Genomic DNA, 23,447 nt, shown 5'->3' on the forward strand with positions numbered 1-23,447 from the left:
AGCATGGCTGAGCCTAAGTCATTTCCAAGACGACCTGCACATGTGGCTGGCAAGTTAACGTTGGCAAATGCCATGTGGTTATCTTCATACCATGGGATCCATCTTCCTACAGAACCAATATTCTACCATGGAAAGGGGAGTGGTTTTTATGACTAATTCATCATTTTTAGATATTCTGTTGGCCTCATAGACAAGCTGTGCTTCCACATGAAAGAGAAACTACATATGGGAATGAGGCAAGGCTTGTCGGAATATCATCTTGTGGGGTTTGACTGTATGAGACTTTGAACAGCCCCAACCTGGCATAGGATTGCATTGAGGTAAGAATGTATGTGAGAGTCCTTTGTAAATCACTGAAACAGCATGTGAGTGTGGCATAAGTGATACTTTTGCCTTTGACCAATAAATTATGGGGTGAATGGAAGTGAAGTTGTTTTGCTTTATGTCATATTACGTTTACAACTCCTTTGTTTAGACTTCCTCCCCTTCCCCTTCTTCTCTCTCTTCTTGCTCTTATTCCTCCCCTGCTCCTCCTCCTCCTATATTCTATCCTTATCTTATATATTATTTTTATAAGAGATCCTTCCCCTCAATGATAAGTTAGAATAAAAGGTTTTAATAAAGGTTTTCTTATCTCTTATTCTAAAAGTGATATATTGAATTGGAGAAAACCAGTACTAACAACATTGGTGGTAGCCAGGACTTAGTAGTCACCAAAGTTTTATCTTAAATTTTATCCTGTAGTGTTTGTCTCTTTGAAAACTCTTGGTATTTTTTTTTTTGCCTCTTTTTGGCATTTTCTTTCTTTTTCTTATATTGTATTTATTTGGAGACTTCTCAGAAACCAATTGCAAAGACAAGGTGTTATGTAGCTTAGGTGGCCTTGAGTCTGCTTTTAATGCTCCTGCCACCAGTTCTCTATTGTTGGGCTCATGTGGTGCCGGGGATTCAGGCCTTGAACATGCTAGGCAAACATCCTACCACCCAAGCCATATTTCAGCCTCATAGAATAGAAACTGCGTAAGGAAGGGGCAGTGTCTTACTTTCTTCTAGTGTGTCCTCCAGCATGTTTAATCCAATGCTTTGGACTTTTTTTATGCTCGAGCAATACTCAGTGAACAAGTGTAGACCGCTGCTCTCCAAGACTCCACAGATAGGATGGGGAGTATTTTGCTCAGATGGTGGCAGTGGCTTCTGCCAGATTCATCATCATGTCTGTCTTTCAGAGGTCCCTGATTTGACAGTGGAGCCTTTTACTCCTCAAACCACTCAGAGGTTTAGACCTATTAGTCCGGCCTCCTCAGCAAACCCGCATACTCTCAAGTGTCAGACCTGTGAGTTTGAGAATCTCAGAAATCCCGTGCTAACATTGACTTCTTCAACTAAGAATACCCAGAAGAGAAAAGTGTTCAACTTTTCTTCTATGTAATAAATCATAGAAATGTAATCTTTATAATTTCCTCCCACATTTTTTTCTGAAGTGGGTCTTTATAGTGACATTTTGACACAAATATCTTTTCTTTCTTTGCCTTACTCTGACAGATTTTCCTGCTTTCCTACTCTAGGAATCCTTTTTGTCCTTTGCCATAACTGACTGTCTTTGACATCTCAGTACCCAGCTTCCTCCCTGTCTTTGGAGGATAGACAGGCTAGAGAGGCCACAGTAGACATGGCAGGGAGCACTGGGCGTATGCAAAGGAGTTCCCCTGTAGGTTAGGATGGATGGCTAAGGTTCACAGACAAATTAACAGGAGGTGCACAGTTTTCCTGTATTTTCCTTCCATTCCATATGCCCAGCCTCCTGCACTGTCAGTGAGCCCCACCAGAGGACTGTGTGGCGGCCGGGCCGTTAGGAACCTAATTTGATACTTTAGTTTCACCCAGGCTTCATTGTCTAAGGAAGTCTCTCGGTGGGGTGTATTCTGTGGGTTTATACAAATGCGCCATTTCTCATGATTGTACCATGTGCTCTAAAATGCCCATGTTCTGTCTCTTCATTTCTTCTCTCCCACTCAGTCTTGGGAACTTCTGTTCCTTTGAGAGTCTTCATTTTCCAGAAGAGTTGGAATCCTACAGTGGTCAGCCTGTTCTCTTTACCTTTTAGCTTGTTCTGTGCAACAGATAGAATATATTGATTTATAGAATATATTGATTTTTTTAAGGAACATATTTAATGGTTGCTTTAATAAGGACTTTATTACTGTCAAATTCAAATAATGAATGATTATTTAGTTTTGTTAAATAAGTTAGTATTGTTGTCATTAAGGGAGATTCAAAGTACCTTACAATTTAAATCTTTTAAGCATTCATTTTGTTTGTACACAAGTAAGTGTGTGCACCTATGTGTACATATGCATTACCTATCTTAACCACTTAAATTGTAACTGACTGAAGTTTATTTTTTGTTTATTTTAAAGATTTATTTATTTTCTTTATTTATGTGAGCACACTGTCACTGTCTTCAAACACACCAGAAGAGGGCATCAGATCCCATTACAGATGGTTATGAGCCACCATGTGGTTCCTGGGAATTGAACTCAGAACCTCTGGAAGAACAGTCAGTGCTCTCAACCACTGAGCCATCTCTCCAGCCCCCTGGCCAAAGTTTATATAAAACCTCTTTTGATCCTGTTGGAGGAGGGAACCTCATTGTGTATTAACTGATTGTTGGGTCCCTCAGAAGTTTTGCATTCTTATTTTACCAGGTTTTGCTATTCTCTCACACTTTGTATGTAAACAGTACTCACGTCAAAGGACAGTTTACAGGAATCAACTTTCCCCTTTTACTGTGTAGGTCCTACAGTCCAAACTGAGGTCATCTGGTTCCAGAAAGTGCTTTTCCTCACTGAACCATCTTTCTGGCCCATATCTTTTGCTCTTAATATGACTGCTGCTCCTGTCCTGTGATCTCCACAATACAGTAGATATTTGAGATCTCAATATAAGTGACTGTGTGATGTTAACACTGTAAACATTCTTTAAATAAAATTTTTATAATAAAACTAAAAATGGGCATTAAATATATTTTTTGTTGTTGTTTTATCACCATCATCATTTTAAGATCCAGAATGTAGACTGGGTCATAAAACATCCTCAGGCTCTCCGACATCATCGATACATACATGATCAAGGAACTGTTTCTGTCTCAGCTTCACTTTCCCTTTGGGAATATGGAGCCAACACACACATCAGAGATTATGTTGACAAACCACTGGAACTCTTTGTATGGTTTTTAATTTGAAATATGAAGAATTAGGGCTGGAGAGGTGGCTCAGTGGTTAGGAGCATTTGCTGGTCTTCCAGAGGTCCTAGGTTCATTCCCAGCATCCACATGGTGGCTCTCAATCATCTCTATCTGTAGTCCCATAGGATCTGATTCCCATTTCTGGTGTGCAGGCATATACGTAGACAAAAACGATCATATACATAACAAATTCAAATCTTTAGTTTCATAGATAACTGATTTTAAAAAGCAGAAAAGACGGCTCTTTAGCAATATCTGAGACAAATAAGGGTGCATTCATTCCTGGGTATGTCTCCCTGCTTGAGCCTGCTTGAGTCTTCCTGTGAGAGGCTTTGGGAGGTTTTGCCTGTGTGCTGTGCTGCTAATCCTATTTATTACCTACTTGTCAGCTTGAGATGTTTGCTTTCTTTTCAAGAACATGAATTATGTTGCTGTATTCTGTATGGACTCAAAGACACATCATTTTCTGTTTCTGGAAGGAAAAGGCTGGGTTCTAAAGTCCTTATGACCAGTCTCTGTGTAGTTGAAATCTCCAGGGCAAAGTCGAGGCAGGTAGAGAGATTCTGGGGAAGGTAATAAAAATAACCTTGTGTAGTTGAATTCCCCAGGCAAGAAGTACAGTAAACACAGTTCTAGCTTCAATGAAAATGTTCCCCTGCTTTAAAATCCACAGACTGGTCAGTGACAAAAGTGTATTAAGTTAGACCAAACTTTATGCTTTACAGTCTAAAAATGCACAACCATTTCAGATAAGTGTGTAAATACCATCTCTTGTCAGCACCATTGGCATTTTCATTATATTGAATGTCAGCTTGTGGATGCCTAGTAATTTGAAGGTTTTTTTCCCCCCATTACTTTCAAAATACATCCTAGGTTCAAAGATAAAACAATGGAACATCCTATGCAAAAGATATCAGAATATTCAATCACTAACCCGTATGGTAGACATTGGTGATCCAAAAAAGAAATTGTCACCAGCAAATAGGAAAGACTGCAGACAATTCATAGAGGTGTTACCTGCTGTCATGCTGAGAATGGGGAAAAGAGGATTTGATGAGTGTCTAGGGAAGCACATAGATGAACAAATTTTCACATTTTGGACACATTTATTTGATAAAAATTTTCTTTGTAGCAGCTGAGAAAGTCACCATAGAAAAAGGAGCTAAGAGCTGAAAGAAATAATATTCTCTTCTAGGAGCTGGGTTCCCTGGCTAAATTTGAAGAAAATCAGTGATGCTAATATTCAAGAAATTTTCAAGGATGTTTAATACCAGGACTAACAGATGTGTAAAAAAGGAATTTGACTTTTATACAAAATGGGGAAGTCAAAGTAAAATTGTTGAGTGAATGGTACCAGTTGAAGACTTATAGATTATTATTATTATTATTATTATTATTATTATTATTATTATTTTAAAGACAGTCTCACTGGGTAGCCCTGGCTGGTCAAGTACTTCCTGTGCAAACTAGGCTGACCTCAGATTCATACAGACCCATCTGCTTCTGCCTCTGGCTCATCTTGACTTTTACCAGAGTCAGCTATGGTTTTGTATTGTTAATAGTCTTATCTTTTAAGTTGATAAAGGCTGTTGAAGGTTGAATGGAGGGCTTGAGAAGTGACTTGGCAGTTAAGAAGTTAGAAGACTAGCTGTTCTTTCAGAGGACCTGAGCTCAAATCTCTGTATCCACACGTTGGTCATAGCCATCTATAACTCTAGTCCCATGGTACCCAGTGTCATTTTCTGGCCTCTATGAGCACTGTGTATGGTGGTAACTAGACATACAGGCAGATAAAACACTCCACATAAAATGAATAAAAGTAAAAAAGAAAAAAAAAGTTGAATGGAAACAATTATTTCATGCCCTCAGACAAAGAAGTAGAAACAAAACCCCATTACTTTCTTCTACCTTTCTACCTTTCTAGTCTTTCTACCCTAAACCTTTAATGGTTTAAAATGATCCACTGGATAGGCAAGAGTAGATTTGGTATTTGAGTAAAACCTGGACATTTATATGTGTTTTTAACTCAAGACTGTGGTCAGGGATTCTTGTGAGGTTCCTTCTGACCAGCTCCCTCCTTTGCTTGAAACGGTTCTATTGCTTCCAGTTGTCCTTCACTTACACATAAAACCCAGCCTGGCTACATGACCTCTCTCTCCTCCCTTTCGTCACCTCTGGCCTTTTCTCTTTTCACTTCAGCATCTACACTCTCTACTTCAGCCAGACTTAAAGGCAACATAATCTTCTTACTTTGATCTTTGTTTCACTTTCAAAAATCTTGATCAGAACTTGATCAGTACTTGATCAATACTCTCAATTTTCCTTGCTATATGCTCCTGTAGCATAAAACCCATCACATTTACTTAATATTATTATAGCTTTTTAAAATAGTGTGGCCTTACTAGGTGGTATTGAATAAAAGAGGATCTTGAGTGATGGGGAAGACAGCACACTTGAGTTAACTTTTGAAAACACAAAGAACATCCAAAATCACGTTGTTGGAACAAAGACCCAGGGGAGTGCCTTTCTTCCTCAGTGTTAAGAGATCTGTGAGTAAGCTTTCAGTGTGTGGCAGAAGTTTTGAGAAATAAAGATAATGGAAGTGTTAGCCCCAGTTCTTGATAAATAATGTAGCCTTAGGAGAGACTATAAGCCCTAGGGAAGGGGTAATTGAAGGACTTAGGGAGAATTTTTGACTAGAAACCCATGGGCCAATGGTTACATTAGGAAGATTGATCTGAAAGTGCAGATCATCCGGTGGAACACAGAGTGGGTGACGAAAGGTATACTATTCAGGAAACTAAATTATGAGCAGAGCGATTATTTTCATTATGGTGATTGAGTTAGAAAGTGATGGGTGGTCAGAGGCCTGAGAAGGAAATTGCAGCTTAACTGTGTAAAGATGCTGAATTGAAAAATGGGTGTGTGTTTGTGTGTATTTCATAACTGTATGAGAGTAACCGGTCATTAGGTGAAAGGCCCAATGATGATGTAGGAAATGGCACAAGGCGTGGCAAATACGAACAGCTCATAATAAGAGAATTTGAAAATACAGTGTCAGTAAGACTACTTTTTGACAGCAATTTTTACAGACACAACAGTATTTTATCAAGGGTTTAGGGATGTAGGCTATGCCATCGTTGCTAATGGAGCCTGGGGATCTGTGTTGAAAGAGTTAACAAAATACACAGAGTACTTGGTTTTTGTTCTAGACTATATCCTAAAAATCTACTTATGTGAAATAATATATATTTAAGGATATTCTTTTTAAGTATTTTTATATGTATGGGTGTTTTGCACACACACACACACAGACACACACATATTTCTATGCACTACATCATGCAGTGCTGGTGCAGCCAGATGAGGACAGCAAAGCCTTTGGAGCTAGACTTGCAACTTGCAGACGGTTGTGAGCTACCATGTGGGTGCTGGGGACCAAATCTGGGTCCTCTGTAAGCGCAGCCAGTGTGCTTAACTTCTGAGCCATCTTTCCTGTCCTGTTAGCCTTGGTATCAATTGGAAACAGGTCTCTATCTTTAATAAAGTTGGCCATAAATTATAGCAGGTATAGTGGCATATGTAGTAAATGAAGGCTGTTAATATACCAAAACAGAATAGTATTTAAGATATTAAGTCAAAAAGATTATGTACACAATGGATACCAGGTTACTAGTTTATAGAAGAATATAAGAAGCATTTTCTTGTCTATGCCTAAGATACTTCTCTTTCTTTCTTTTCTTTTTTCTTTTGGTTTTTCAAGACATTTCTCTGTGCAGCATTTATTGTCCTGAAACTTGTTCTGTAGATCAGATTGGCCTTGAACTCAGAGATCCATCTGCCTCTGCCCCGAGTGCTAGAATTAAAGGCATGTGTTACTATATCCAGGATTCTTAAGAGATTTTAAGAACATGGCAAATACCGGTGGTACCAAGAGCATGGTACCTAGAGAAGAGGGATGGGATGAAATACCACTTTTCCACTGTGCGTCTCATTTGAGCTATTCTCTGTCTCAGTGTTTCTTCCCTAGCAGAGTACTTGGGAAACACTAAAACGATGAAAAGCAGGACTCAGAGTTAGAGTTTTGTAGTTCTGACTGATTCCTTTTGGACTATGATGAGGCAGAATGCCGTGGAAATGGGAATGTGGTAGAGGAGGGCACTTACCTGGCAGAGACAGAGAGGTAGAGAGGCAGAGGAACAGGGAGGCAGAGGAGCAGAGAGGCAGAGAGGCAGGGGGCAGAGGGGCAGAGGGGCAGAGGGGCAGAGGGGCCGAGGGGCAGAGGGGCAGAGGGGCAGAGGGGCAGAGGGGCAGAGTCAGAGGCAGAGGCAGAGGCACAAGGGGAGAGGCAGAGGCACAGGGGCAGGGACAGGGGCAGAGGCACAGGGGCAGGGGGAGGGGCAGGGGCAGGGGGGCAGAGGGGCAGAGGGGCAGAGGGGCAGAGGGGCAGAGGGGCAGAGGGGCAGAGGGGCAGAGGGGCAGAGGAGCAGAGGGGCAGAGGCAGAGGCAGAGGCAGAGGCAGAGGCAGAGGCAGAGGCAGCTGGATCTATGAGTTTAAAGCTAGTCTGGCCTACATAGAAAGTTCCAGGACAGTCACAGCTACATAATAGGATCTTCTTTCTAACCAGCTAACAGATTGGCCAATCAACCAGCCTGCAGAGCAAAATGTGGTTGAGGGACCCAGGTCCCCAATGAAAGCATGCCTACAGTGACCTACTGCCTCAGGTGGGTCCTACCTTATAAAGGTTGCAGTTTTCCTGAATAGCACCATATCTTGTGACCCTTTGTTTAAAATAATGTGGGTTTGTATGGTGCGAGAGTGCTTTCTAATGTGCGTGCTTGTGAAGGACAGAGGTTGACTTCAGGTGTCTTCTTCTGTCTTTTTTTTTTTTTTTTAAACAGATGTTTTCTGAGCTGGTGGTTCTCCCTTTTGCCAGGACTGACACAAAGCTGGTATGCCCCTGCCTCTGACCCCCAGTGGTGGTTACTAACTTGCATCAACTTCCTTCTTCATGGAATCTGATTTCAGGCTCTCATGCTTGCACAGACACGCAGCTATCCCACACACTCGGTGACCATGCTTTCAGTATTACTGTCCTTGAGAGGCAAGCTCAGAACCACAGCGTATTATTATTTTTCAAAACCTTAAAAAAAAGAAGAAACATTCAATTCATATCTACTGCATATTATAGCCATCTCTGAGAAAATTAGGATCTAGAAAAAAATTATAACAGAACTCAGACTTATTTATCTGATAAGATCAGTATGCAGAACATATAAAAATCCAAAGTCAATCTGGTTTACACAGTGATTTCCCAGCCAACCAGGGTGAGAGCGAGACTCTGCCCAAAACAATACAAAACCATTTCTGTAATTCAACAACAAAGGCATCTAAAGATAGGCAAAGAACTTCCATATACATAGCACATTTACAATTGGTCGGTAAGCTCATGGAAGATCATAAGCGTTACTGTCTTGGTTCGTTCTTTTTGTCAACTTGATGTAAATGAGAGTCATCTGAATAGGAAGAATCTCGGCAGAGAGGCAGTGCCCTCATCAGACTGGCCAGTAGTTAGGTCTGTAGGGGCATTTTTTGATTGAGGGTTGATGGGGGAGGCCTAGCCCATTGTGAGCAGTGCCATCCCTGGGCATATGGTCTTGGGTTGTATAAGACAGCGGGCCATGGAGAGCCGGCCAGAAAGCACAGTTCCTCCATGACTTCAGCTTCTGCCTCCAGGCTCTTGCTCTGACCTCCCTCATGGACTGTGACCTGGCATATGTGAATAAAATTAGCATTTTCCTTTCGAAGTGTAAGTAAAATTAACATTTTCCTTTCCACCTTGCTTTTGGTCACAGTCTTAATCACCTTAACATAAACCAAACCAGGGCAGTTACTAATGGTGATTGACCTTTAGGAGACAGAGTTCCTAAGTAATTACATGTGTTGGTTTAGTTTTCTCAATATTATAAAATATGCTGTATACTGAGGAAGGGAGGGAGGAAGAGGAGAGAGAAAGAGAGAGAGGGGAGGGGAGAGACAGACATACAGACATACAGACAGACAGACACGGGGGGGGGAGGAGAGAGACAGAGACGGAGGGAGAGAGGGAGAGAAGGAGAGAGGGAGAGAGAGAGACAGAGAGACAGAGAGACAGAGAGAGAGGTGGGTGGGTTCTGAATTCGATTCATTTGTGTTGCTAATTTTGTCTCAGCAAGGAAAGGGATAGTCTGATGAATCTTTCTTTGTTTGGCTAATCAGCGTCTAGTAGAAATATTTAAGGCAGTCAAAGGGGAAAGATATCTTAAGAATGCTACATGCTTATGGAACAGAAAGCTCAGTCTTGGCCAAGTTTGACATCTACTCACCTCTTTTTTTTAATTTTTTTATTTTATTTTTTTGCAATCATGAAATGATTTAGATACAAAAACACCCCCCCCCCCCGCACTTTGTACAAACTAGAGTCACCTGAGACAAGGGAACCTCAATGGAGGAACTGGGTCTGCGGACCTGTCTATGGAACATTTTCTTGAGCATTCCTTCCCCATCCTGCCTTACCTGCTTAAATTCATGCACTCAGTTACCTCAGGGCTGTGGTGATTAGGACCTGGAGGTGCAAAGTTGGTTTTGGTCAGTTCCATCGCATCAGTAGAAAGCAGACTAGGACATTCGTTCATAAAAATTTAGCTTAATGGCAGTATTATTTACAACTTATTTTTTATTACTGTTTAGAATAGTTCTAAAATTTTCCATTTATTTTATTTCTGTGCGTGTGCGCGCGCCTGTGTGTCATGGCACACTTAAGGAGCTCAGAGGGAAACTGGAGGGTTTTTCCCTCCCACCATGTCAGGTTTGGGGATGCAGTTAGGTTGTCAAACTTGAGGACAAGTGCCTCTAACTGCTAACCATCTCATCAGCACAGGCTTAGAGTGTTTTTGCCTGGAAGTCTGACTGGTTAGAAAATGTGTTGATTCTGTGTCTGTTTTAATCTTTGCCTCCCTCTTCCCTGCCAAGGGTATTCTTGTTCCCCTTTTAGAGAAGGAGTGAAGCATTCACATTTTGATCATCCGTCTTGAGTTTCATTTGTTCTAGGCATCTAGGGTAATTCAAGCATTTGGGGAGGAACACTAAGAGGAACACTCCTCCATTGTTGGTGGGATTGCAGACTGGTAAAACCATTCTGGAAATCAGTCTGGAGGTTCCTCAGAAAATTGGACATTGAACTGCCTGAGGATCCAGCTATACCTCTCTTGGGCATATACCCAAAAGATGCCCCAACATATAAAAAAGACACGTGCTCCACTATGTTCATTGCAGCCTTATTTATAATAGCCAGAAAATGGAAAGAACCCAGATGCCCTTCAACAGAGAAATGGATACAGAAAATGTGGTACATCTTCACAATGGAATATTACTCAGCTATCAAAAACAACGAGTTTATGAAATTCGTAGGCAAATGGTTGGAACTGGAAAATATCATCCTGAGTGAGCTAACCCAATCACAGAAAGACATACATGGTATGCACTCATTGATAAGTGGCTATTAGCCCAAATGCTTGAATTACCCTAGATCCCTAGTGGCCCATGCATATACAGCCATCCAATTAGACAAGATGGATGAAGCAAAGAAGTGCAGACCAACAGGAGCCGGATGTAGATCGCTCCTGAGAGACACAGCCAGAATACAGCAAATACAGAGGCGAATGCCAGCAGCAAACCACTGAACTGAGAATAGGTCCCCCGTTGAAGGAATCAGAGAAAGAACTGGAAGAGCTTGAAGGGGCTCGAGACCCCATATGTACAACAATGCCAAGCAACCAGAGCTTCCAGGGACTAAGCCACTACCTAAAGACTATACATGGACTGACCCTGGACTCTGACCTCATAGGTAGCAATGAATATCCTAGTAAGAGCACCAGTGGAAGGGGAAGCCCTGGGTCCTGCTAAGATTGAACCCCCAGTGAACTAGACTGTGGGGGGGGGAGGGCGGCAATGGGGGGAGGGTTGGGAGGGGAACACCCATAGGGAAGGGGAGCGGGGAGGGGCATGTTTGCCCGGAAACCGGGAAAGGGAATAACACTCGAAATGTATATAAGAAATACTCAAGTTAATAATAAAAAAAAAAGACATAAAAGACAATTTGCAATGTAAATCAACTGGACAGCCTGAATTAATGTCATTCAGAACACAAAGATATTAAAAACAGATAAAAGCAAAAAAAAAAAAAAAGAAAATGTGTTGATTAGGACGAGTGCCTTGAGATTAGAAGTGGTCTTAATTCACAGAGAGGGCCAAAACACATAGTTAGCTGGTTAATTAATTAATTTGTTTGTATATTTATGTATTTGGGGAGTGTGCGTGTGTGTGTGTGTGTGTGTGTGTGTGTGTGTGTTGTTGTTGTTGTTGTTGTTTCCCCCACTGACAAGCAAGCAGTACTCCATCACCAAGTGATGCCCTTAGCATATCAATACGGATTTTTGTCCTCCGATTAATATGACTGAGTTGATCATCAGTTTGTTGTGAGTAGGGCCTGTCAGTTGCAGGAGGTGGTTTGGTGGGAGTTAGAGTAGCACTGCATTTGAAAAGTAGAGCATATTAATGTGGTTTTTGAATGTTTAAATGTAAAGTACTGTAGAAACAGTAGTAGTTTAAACTTAATTGCAGTTTGAATTTAAAAGGAGGGTTGATTTTCAAGTGCTTTGCACAGTATTTGCTTTTCTATTTGCTGAAAATATTATACACGAAGATTATGCTTTGAACACTGTAAAATGTTTTCCCAGTATTAACGAAATGATTGCAGGAAGTGTTGTACTTGAAAGGTCATGTTGCTTTCTGGCACTTCTAATTTTATATTTTGTATATATTGTTGAATCTTTCAGGCTTCTACTTGAGTGCTTAAAGGTCCAGGTAATAAATGGAGAAGGGAAATTGCAAAAGGGCACATTGCTTTGGAGTGTACTTGTCTTTTGGCCTTTTTTTGATTTAGACTGAAAAATCTAGCAGGCTATTGAGAAGCCAGGAAGGACAGCGTGGTGAGGACCTTCTGCCCTTACCAAATCCACAGACAATCCAGAGTATATTTTCCCACTAATTGATGTTGTATGTAGATTCCCTGCGTTACCACGCTCTCCCCACTTGGACATACTTAAATACTTACCTTTATAGAGCTGGCTGATCTGTCTTTTTTCAGTTTCAGTGAAGACACTGAAGGATTTGTGCTTTCACTCTGCCCTAGGGTTAGTGGGGGTGGCGACCGACTGGAATGTACCTGGCACACTGCTTAAACAGGCCACGGGCTGTTCATGGGCTCATACCTTGGTTCAGTGTAGCATTTAAATGAATACTTAGAATGGCCCATATTTTGTTTTACTATCTTTCAGTGATAGAATATTTTTGATATCACTAAATATTCTCCAAGAATCCAAATTTTGTTTCATTGATTTCACAATTAAATAGTTTTTACAACTTTCTCTTTTCTTAGTTAAGAGTTTCTTTAGTCTATAGATTTAGCCATTACTTGTGGAAAACTTACAGAGACTGATTTTTGTTCACTACCTTTATGAAAACTGAAGACAACCTCACTGTATTATTTGTCACAATTCATGTGACTATGTGCTGTTTGTACTAATGAGAACAGCCACAATAGAGCAAAGTCTTGATATAATGTTTAGCTAATGAAAATTTAGATGTTAAATATTTCCTGGAAGATTCTGTTAGCTTTGTCTACCTCTTTTGTTTGTTTGTTTTTGTTACTGTTTTTCAAGACAGGGTTTCTCCGTGTAGCTCTGGCTGTCCTGGCACTTGCTTTGTAGACCAGGCTAGCCTTGAACTCACATCATCCAGCCTCTATCTCCCAAGTGCTGGGCTTAGAGATGTGTACCACTGCACCCCTGCCACCAGCTAAATTTTTTTCGAACTATTTCTCCTGTGTGAATGTTTCTCCTGCATATTGTATATGCACCATTTGCATGCGTGGTGCATACATCAGAGGCCCTGGCACTGGACTCATAGATGGTTATAAGCCATCATCTGAGTGTTGAACTCAGATCCTCTGATGATTGACAATTGCTCTTGAGCGTTGAGCTATCTCTCCAGACTCTAGCTTCACCTAACTTTTATAACTGATTTTCATCTGTGATTTTATTATGCCTGTTTTTGCTTGCTATGGAGAAGTGAAATAACCATTTTAAAACTACTAAGTTCCTCAGCTAGAAAAGGTCTTTTGATGAATTTTTTTTTCAGAACAAAACTACATTAGGTTCTGAACAGCTTCATCATTCAAAGGTGATAGGTATTAATTTAAATTGTTTCAAATTTATATATGACTCATTTATTTTTATCTACCTCATATATCAAAATATTACTGGGTTTTCTTTCAAAGCCATTTATTGTAACAGCCTTTGTAATCCTGGTATCATTTGATGTTGATAAGACAATAAAAGTAAGTTTTTTACAAAGTGGGTAAAATGAGAGAATTATTCTTAGGGCTATTAATATGAAGTTAACCTTTTTGTGGCTACTGTGAAAATAATTAAGTTTTTTGCTTATTATTGGTGCTTTTTTGATAAATGAAATTGTTCTTAATCTTTGTTACTGGAAGCAGGAGTGTGATAGAAGCTTTGCCAAGTGTGTATCTTGCTCCCGTGGTATCATGGTATCTAGTCAAACACTTGATGTGTCCCATAAAGATCTGACCAAATAATGATGTACCAGTGTCATGTTATGTTATTGTGAATGTAACTTTTGAATGTGTTGACCTTGTAGCAGACATGAGAAATTCTGTTGCTTCTGGAACATCCTGGAAGATAGGCCACTTAGTCCTGAGGGAGGGCTATTCTTCTTTTAAATTGGACATTTTATTTGTTTACATTTCAAGTGTTATCCCCTCTGTGAACCCCTTCTCCTATCCCTGCTTCTATGAGAGTGCTCCCCCACCACCCACCCACTCCCAACTCACCACTCTAGCATTCCTCCACACTGGGGCATCAAGCCTTCACAAGACCAAGGGCTTCCCTTGGAGGGAGGGCTATTGTTACCTGTAACATATGAGCAAGGTGACGTCATTTGCCTGCTCCTTGGTATAGCTGAGACTTGAATCTAAGTCTTTTTAGTTCTAATTTTGTGCTGACTGTGGGAGGAGGGAAAAGGAGTAACCCAGGAGTGATGGGACAACCTTTCTAGAAGTGACACACGCAAGTATTCCCATTATCAGGTAGGTTGTTGGCATGCAGGATAACAGTCTGTTTCTTCACCTTCTTCCTTATTCTTCGGGCTGTCATTGAAAGGAATGTCTGCCATTTAATGCACAATCATACCAAGCTGGCTTTTTAGTGATACTGTAAATGGGCAATAATAAAAACCTTATCTACAATTAAATAAGCAGTCAGGAAACATTTATAATTTTATTATAGAGCCTGAAAATGCTTCGGGAAATTCTAAGAGCATTAGAACAGAGACAGAGGAGTGAGTTATGTGGGAATGAGGGAAGGCGTATCACTATAAAATGATAACTCACAATGCTGTTTGTCAGACACAGGTGTAGTTAGTTAGAGGGTGCCAGAGGAGCTAGAGAGGGGAGAGGGCACTGCCAGGGAGAAGCCTCGTGAGATTTCCCAGAAGAGAAGGAAATTAGGTTGGTGCCTTCTCAGCTCAGCAGGTCTCATAATTACACGTGCTCAGCTCTAAAGGTTTCGGATCCACCCGACTGTTACAGTGCAGAGCTGGGGCCTGACTGCAGGTGTTTCCGTGACTTCCATTCCTCAACACTGTGGTGGTGTACAGGTTGGCAAAAGGGATTCTGCGGGAATTCCATCTCTGCTCATTTCTCTTCAGTGTGCCCCCCAGCACACTAATGCCCTGCATGGTCTTCTGAAGGTTGAATGATGAACAACTCGTAGTTTCCCTTGCCTTTTCCCTTGATGTCTCTGGATTGCCAAGCAGCTAAAACTTCCCATTGAATGTGAGTTTGGTGGGCCCTTTTCCATCTAAGGTGGCCTTTTTACTAAGGAATATTTAAAGTGAGGTGGGATATCTGTCTGTGATATATAAAACAGCTGCAGCTGGCGTTGACAGTGGGCTGTCTGTTGCCCAATTGGATTTTTTGGCATTATGTATTATGAATCATTGAGATTGGCATATAAACAATGCCATTAGGTATGGTAAGGTAAGTACATTTAGAGACAGCTGCAGGAGAGCATAAATATTTTCCTTGGGACCTAGGTTCTTTTCCCTCTGCTAGGATATTTCTGAATTCAAATGATATTTCTCATTTTATCACAAATACGGAGCCATAAACCTGACAGATGAATTTAGTGTAATCAAGAAATATGAAAGATGCTAGGATGTGAATTTCACACTACAAACCTCCATCCACCACTGATTTTTCTTTAAAGCAGAGGCTTTAACTTTTCTTTTTCCTTTTCCTATTCTTATTTAGTGAATTTCTCACAAATAGAGTCTTCCTTAGAATTCCATTCTTTAAAAATAAAGAGACTGACAGATAAAGTAGCTGTCGAAGCTGGCAGTGGGCGCAGGGCTCCACCTCCTTTGTGCCTGTTCGCTTCAGCCCTTTAGTGTCAGACATTCTTTGGATCCTTCGGAGTTTAGGTTAAAAATCATTACCCTCTCTTCCCAGGTATGGCGGTCCACTCCCTGTGCTCCAGCATTCAGGAGGCCAATGCAGGGCGATTACTGTGAATGTGAGACCAGCTTGGGTTGCATAGTGAGGTTCAGGCCAGCCTGGGCTACATAGTGGAACCACTTCTAAAAACACACCAACCAAGAGACCAAAACTCATACCGGGGCCAGAAGAGACGCTTCAGATTTGAGAGAGCTTCCTGGTCTTGCAGGACGTCTGACGTCTGTTCCCAGCACCTGTATGGTGGGAGGAGGGAGGGAGACTCAACTGCTTGTAGCTCCAGCTCCCTTTCTGGCCTCTGTGGGTATCCTCACATGTTGCATATGATCGCAAAGACAGACAGACAGACAGACAGACAGTCAGACAGACAGAAACAAATGCACACACCAACATAAAAAGATAAAAATACTCTAGAAATCAAAACAAAGCAAAAGAAAAGAGTGACAAAAACCTTTAAGGAAAAATAAGCTATATAACATGACCCTATCTCAAAAGGATACCCAAACCAAAATGCTAACAAAATGAAACCCCAAATACAAAAAACCTCTACCATTTTAAAAAGTTAAACTCAGTACCTTGTTGGAGAACCCTGCTATTAAGGTCGTAGTCCCCCACGGCTAGATGGCTTTCCGAGTTCAGCACAAGATGGAGGACTCCCTTTCTTAGCAGAGCTTCCCTGTCTCTGCCTGGCTTTGTTTGACAAGTGTTCCTGAACACATGTCCCTGTCTGTCTGAGAAGTGACTTTGTACAGAACTCTCTGCAAGACTGTGTAACTCAATGCTTGTGTCCTCTCTGGCTTCCTACCCATGTGAAAATTAAGTGCTACATTATAACCAGTCATCCCTTCCTTTCCCCTTGTTGCTATGACCAAATAGGCCTCTCCATCCATAGTCCTAAAATACCCCTTACATACCATATCCCTGGAACAATAACATAGACTTGTCTCACTGCAGAGGTCTCTGGAAGTTCTTCTATCTTACTCAGAGCCATCTGAACCCTGCCCGCCATTTCTGCTCCCCTTGTCCTCATGGCTAACAGTCTCTGAGGAACCTCTGAGAAAGAAAGGACACAGTGCCTGTGTGGTCAACCTTCCCTTACCCCCCATGATATGTTTACAACATCTATCACATTCAAAATATGATTTTAGATAGATTATATGGGCAAGAAATTATGAAGTCAACTTACTAAGTAGTTAAAGAAACTAGTAATAAATTATAGGAAGTATGTTATTTCCTCAATAAAAGTGCAGCAAACATTGGACATTTAAGGACAAGATACTATAGTGTCACAGTCCATGGGTCTCTGCTCTCACAGAGTGTGTAGTTGACAGAAGATAAAGAGGAGAAAAGAAGATGCAACAAATACCCTGCTGGAAGGGTTATAAGATGTTGCAGGACCCAGAGGGGGATGTCTAACTCAGACTTAGAGAATCAGACTGGATTGCTGGAGCCACTGTTGTCTGTGCCAACTTGCAGGCTGCATAAGAGCCCAGATGAAGAAAGGTAGGAAAAGTGATTCAGTGAGAAGACAAAAGTGTTAGGTATAGGATGTGGTACTGAAAGAGCAGATGTGGTGAGACCAGGATCTGACCATCTGTGCGTTAAGCCTGAGCAAGTAGCCTCCTTCTGTAGGAACAGGGAGGTGAAGGCTGGCAGTGAGGAGGTGGTCCACATGATGTGTATCTTTCCTGAAGGCCACTGTGGCTAACTATCATGTTGATCCATGTATGTTTGAATGATGGAGTTATTGTTTGAATGTCTAAGAACCATAGAAGAGACCAGAATAGGTAGAGTTTATTTTCCTATGGCATCAGATTACCAATCTTCTTCATAATTTTGTTTCTTTTTAAAGTTTGTACTGTCTTTTCACCTATTTCAAGGCTAGACTGTTTCAAAGACACAACCTGTAACATTAAGTATCTTTATGGATACCCAGATATGTCTTCATTCTTCTAGTCTGATGTCTAGTATCTGTCAGGCACCCAATAGATGTTCACTGATGTTAAAGGAGTGAGTACCGAAGAAAGAGGGGCAGGTTGAATTCTTTTATAATGGTTTCCTGGTTTTTCCAGTATGACAGCATACATTTTCATACAGTCTTCAAATTGTGAGCTTTCTGTTTTATTGCTGGTCTTAAGTTCATTCCGGGTGAGTCTGGAGTGGTTCAGAACAATTAAAACCTAACTCAGCTCCACTGTCATTCTTTAATAATTAGTGTAGAATCACAATTTATGAATTTAGAAGATTTTTCAATCTACAAAGGGAACTTCATGTAAGCATGAGCATAGAGGTGATTTACTTTTAACTATTTTGAGTATTATATTTCTTATATTTTTATTTTACTTTAACTTATATTTTTTAATAATTTTTGAAAGTTTAGTGTATACATGCAATGAATTTTATTTTTTCACCCCTCATTACTCTATCCCCTTTCCTTTCCCCCTGAAACCCTTCTTCATAACATGGTTTATCATACAATTTTTTGGCCACAAATTACTTACATCAAATTAGTAGTATCTAGTTTACCATTTGAGGCTGCATATCCATGCCTTCAATATTGTCAAGACCAGACAATGTGCTAACTTAATCTCAGTTGTGCGTACTTACTCTCTGTTGTAGGTCACCAGGTTTCCCTGTATGTGCTCGGTGGGGACATGTTCAGGCAGGAGCCTATGCTCTTTTCTTGTGTTTCTGTCTTTTTTCTAAACACTCATTTTCTTGGCTTCAGAAGATGCTATTCAAGGTCTGTGCTACAGTCAATGGCTGTTGGGGAGAGGTAGTCAAGCCTGGGACTGCTGTGTCTGAGATGCCCTCATTACTTTCCCCACATCTTGCTTCTCTGACTTCCCAACGTCTTTTTTATTCACAGTGGACACTCTGGTGTCACACATCTGATAGCTTCACCCATTTCCTTCACACTGCAGTGTATCTAAAGGAGTTTCAGAATGATTTTCTTCTTTGTGCACGTCTCTCTGAAATCCTACCTGGGGAAGTACTATGTTCAAAGGTCATCTGGATCAGTCCTTCACTCTCACAGTTGCTAAGCGATTGATTCCCTTGTTTACATTTGAAGTGTATAAGTTGGCGTTTTGTACATAGGAATGGTGACTACTCAACTCCGCGGTGTGAGTTAATGGTAGTGAGAATGTTTTGCCTGCATTTGGTATTTTCCCCTTTCATTTCCCAGTGAAGCTAAATGTAGTAAAAGTCTCTTTTTCCTCTCTGTTATCTCCTTCTTAGGAATTTTCCTTTTCATGTATTTTATTTTATTCAGAATAATAGAAGTATTTCTACTACTAATGCCTTATGTGCATTCCCAAAAATCCCTAATTTTTGAAAATTACGTTGTTCAAATTATAGGACTCATAAGGAAAATAGAGCTTAGAATAATTAGAAATTTGTAGAATTTTAATAAATAGACCTAATAAAAGAGGATAGGTTCAAAAACCAAAACCAAACCAAACCAAACCAACCACCACCACCAACAAAGCATGCAAAGACTGTGTGTCCACAGACATTTATACCCAACACAACCATGTCTTAGTCTTTTTGGTTTTTTTTTTAGTTTAATATATTTTAATAGCAAACTTACAGGAACAGCACAGAAGACAGACAACATTAAAAACATGTACTTGCATGTAGGACAACTCCGTTAGAAAAGTATAGTGAATGGATGGAATCTACTGTATGATAAAATGCTACAAACACCATTTAGTTGCTGTCAATAAGAAATTTACTTATTTTAAAAAAATCCAAATGCTGGCATTGTCCAGAAAATTTTAACAGGTTTATTTATAATTGTTATAAAGTTGAACTGTTGAAATGTGTTCACTGAAACATTTTGCTTGCATTAATGCTTTACATCTTGCATTTATATTAAAAATTCACACACAAATGAACGTGGAGAAACTGCCAATACCTGATTCTGTCCCCTATGTTTCCACTCGCAATCATATACTTAGGTACCTTTGACCACCATGGAAAAAATATCTAACATTCAGAACTACTGATAATAGGAAGAAGAGGAAAAAAAAATTTTTTTTTTTTGAGAATGAAATGTTTCCCCTCATAGTGGACTCTTAAGCACGTTCTCCGCGTATGCGGCGTGCTAGCTGGATATCTTTTGGCATAATTGTTACACGTTTGGCATGGATAGCACACAGGTTGGTATCTTCAAAAAGGCCAACCAGATAGGCCTCACTTGCCTCCTGCAAAGCACCAATAGATGCCCTCTGGAAGCGCAGGTCTGTTTTGAAGTCCTGAGCAATTTCTCGCACCAGACGCTGAAAAGGGAGCTTGCGAATCAGAAGTTCAGTGGACTTCTTTTTTTTTTTTTTTTTATTAACTTGAGTATTTCTTATATACATTTCGAGTGTTATTCCCTTTCCCGGTTTCCGGGCAAACATCCCCCTCCCCCCTCCCCTTCCTTATGGGTGTTCCCCTCCCAACCCTCCCACCATTGCCGCCCTCCCCCCATAGACTAGTTCACTGGGGGTTCAGTCTTAGCAGGACCCAGGGCTTCCCCTTCCACTGGTGCTCTTACTAGGATATTCATTGCTACCTATGGGGTCAGAGTCCAGGGTCATTCCATGTATAGTCTTTAGGTAGTGGCTTAGTCCCTGGAAGCTCTGGTTGCTTGGCATTGTTGTACTTTTGGGGTCACGAGCCCCTTCAAGCTCTTCCAGTTCTTTCTCTGATTCCTTCAATAGGGGACCTATTCTCAGTTCAGTGGTTTGCTGCTGGCATTCGCCTCTGTATTTGCTGTATTCTGGCTGTGTCTCTCAGGAGCGATCTACATCCGGCTCCTGTCGGTCTGCACTTCTTTGCTTCATCCATCTAGTCCAATTGGGTGGCTGTATATGTATGGGCCAAATGTGGGACAGGCTCTGAATGGGTGTTCCTTCAGCCTCTGTTTTAATCTTTGCCTCTCCCTTCCCTGCCAAGGGTATTCTTTTTCCTCATTTAAAGAAGGAGTGAAGCATTCACATTTTGATCATCCGTCTTGAGTTTCGTTTGTTCTAGGGATCTAGGGTAATTCAAGCATTTGGGCTAATAGCCACTTCTGATAGCGTCTGATTTCTCGGAGTGCTACAGTACCAGGCCTGTAACGATGAGGTTTCTTCACCCCTCCAGTAGAGGGCGCACTCTTGCGAGCGGCTTTTGTAGCCAGTTGTTTCCTGGGTGCTTTACCACCAGTGGATTTGCGGGCAGTCTGCTTTGTACGAGCCATGGTATGAGCACCTCCTTACTTACCCCCCTTCTCCTTCGGCTGGAGCTCAGCAAGGAAGAGGCGGCGCTGGCGTTAGAGAGCGGCGGCGGCGCGGCGAAGGCTGCGAACACAATTCCATGTCTTAGTCTTAAACCTGGTTGTATTTAGTTGTTAGTTGTAAAGTCACTTCTTTCACACAGACCAGAAGTCAGCTACAGATTACGGCTGGAGAGGTAGCTCAGTGGTCAAGGGCACTTACTGCCCTTGTCGGCTCTCATAAAGGACCTGAGTTGGGTTCAAAGCACTCATATCAGACAGCTCATCACTGCCCGTAACTAATTCCAGGGGGATTTGACCAGTGTCTTTGGCCTCTGGGGGCACCCTACCCCCACACACATGAGGGAGAGAGGACAGACAGACACAGAATTCAAACCAATAAAAAAAAGTACATCTGAGAAAAATCTGTTCCAGACTGATGTATCAATTTTACTTTGTTTGGAGGACAGGGCTGGGACAGGCATTTCTTTATTTGCACCACCAGCCACCTTCAGTAGCTGAGTAGCAGGAAATCGTGCAGTCACTAAGAGACATCCCTTGGACGTGAGAAGATCTGTCCTGAATGGTAATCAAACCTCTCTGTGATGGGAAGGTTTTATTTAAACCAACTTGGTTTTCATGTTGCACCAGCATTGTTTTCTGGAAGATGAGTGAGTTTGCAAGAAAGTAATATCTGTTGTAACAAAGACTGTAATATCAATTTTGTTTTAGTATATAAAATATTTATATATCCATTCCAAGTAACATGGAAAAATAGGACAATTTTTTTGTCTGAAAATTAATACTTTAATATGCATTATTGTTTTAATTTATTGAGCTATCTTTTAAAACGATTCTATTGAGGGTCTGTGTGCATGTATGCCACAGGTGCAGATATTCATGTAGGCCAGAAGAGGATGTCAGATCTCCTAGAGCTGGAGTTACAGGCAATTGTGAGCTGCCCTCTGTGGGTGCTGGGAACCAAACCTGATCCAAGTACAGCAAGCCCTTCTATCTACTGAGCCATCTCTCTAACCCCGCCTGATCTTTTGATGATAAATGCGTCTAAAATTTCACATAAATTGGTTTGTAGATGTCTTAGGTTTTATTGCCATGAAGAGATACTGTGACTACAGCAACTCTTAGGAAAGAAAACATTTTATTGGGGGCTGACCTACAGAGATTTAGTCCATTATCATTCATGGTGGGAAGCCATGGTTCTGGAGAAGGAGGTGAGAGTTCTACATCCTGATCAGCAGACAGAAGGCAGAGAGAACCATACTGGGCCTGGGTAGAGCTTTTGAAACCTCAAGCCCTACTCTCAGTGACATACCTCCTCCAACAAGGCCACACATCCTCCAACAAGGCCACACCCACTCTCAGTGCCACTCCCTCTGAGCCTATGGGCCATGTTCATTCAAACCACCACAATAGACATGCAGAATTCCAACTTAATATTCAAATCAACATGTTGAACATCTTTTGGCATGATGACTTCTTTGTCATATTCTTGCATACTAAACTTTCAGTTTCTCAGTGTTGTTAATAATAGTGTGTTAAAAATAGTTACTCTTATTCACCGTTAAGATAGAAGTTTTAGGTTTTACCTTTTGAGTAATTTACTTGTTAGAGAACTCATAGACATTTAAAAATCACCACAGGTTCTCTATCTCTGTCTTCTTTCTCTGTCTCTCACTGTATTAATCACAAATTTTATAATAATTGCTTTAAAATTATTTTATGTGTATGACTGTTTTGGCCGTATGAATATATTGTACAATGTGAAGGTCTGGAACCCATGGAGACCCTCTGGAACTGGAGTTACGGATGTTTGTGAGCCAATGTATGGGTGTCAGATGGAAATCGAATTTGGGTTCTCTGAAAGAACAGCACCCTTTCCAGCTGATTCATCTCTCTAGCCCCTATACTGACTTATTAAAGGAGTCTTCCATCACACCGGTAAAATGGCTCATGCTGTACTCTACTGCGTGGAAAGCCATTGTATCTCAGTAGTCAAGTCTCTAAAAATATATGGAAAATTAATACTGATAATCTGCTAATATTTTATTTGTCTTTAACTTCTCATACATTTTGGTATTGCATTGTGTTTTATTGTGAATGCCTTTTAAAGGCATTCTTAAAATTTGTTTTGTACTGTTTTATGCTTCCACAAGTAATTCTGTATATTTTGATGGACAGATACGTAGACATAGTTACTTAAGGACGTTGCATATTTAAAATTTCACAGATTTCAGAAACAGTCTCTCAGTTACCTTGAACTGTATCTTCTGCTGTATGAGCAAGTATGCAACCACCAGCAGAA

The 23,447-nt window shown here is 40.9% G+C and overlaps 2 protein-coding genes across 11 annotated transcripts in view; one reads left to right on the forward strand and one right to left on the reverse strand.

Moving 5' to 3' along the window:
- The window catches only part of Immp2l (inner mitochondrial membrane peptidase subunit 2), an 899,718-nt gene that overhangs the window by 10,470 nt on the left and 865,801 nt on the right, over window positions 1-23,447 (forward strand). The window lies entirely within an intron of this gene.
- On the reverse strand, window positions 19,590-21,227 carry H3f3l1 (H3.3 histone like 1). The gene is made up of 3 exons (XM_063262628.1): window positions 20,940-21,227; window position 20,329; window positions 19,590-20,198 (listed from the first exon to the last, which is right to left on the reverse strand). Exons 1-3 carry the CDS (start codon window positions 21,107-21,109, stop codon window positions 19,959-19,961), a joined length of 411 nt encoding a protein of 136 aa, XP_063118698.1. The 5' UTR covers window positions 21,110-21,227; the 3' UTR covers window positions 19,590-19,958.

Source organism: Rattus norvegicus, chromosome 6 (genome assembly GCF_036323735.1).
Source record: "Rattus norvegicus strain BN/NHsdMcwi chromosome 6, GRCr8, whole genome shotgun sequence".
Lineage (NCBI taxonomy): Eukaryota > Metazoa > Chordata > Mammalia > Rodentia > Muridae > Rattus > Rattus norvegicus.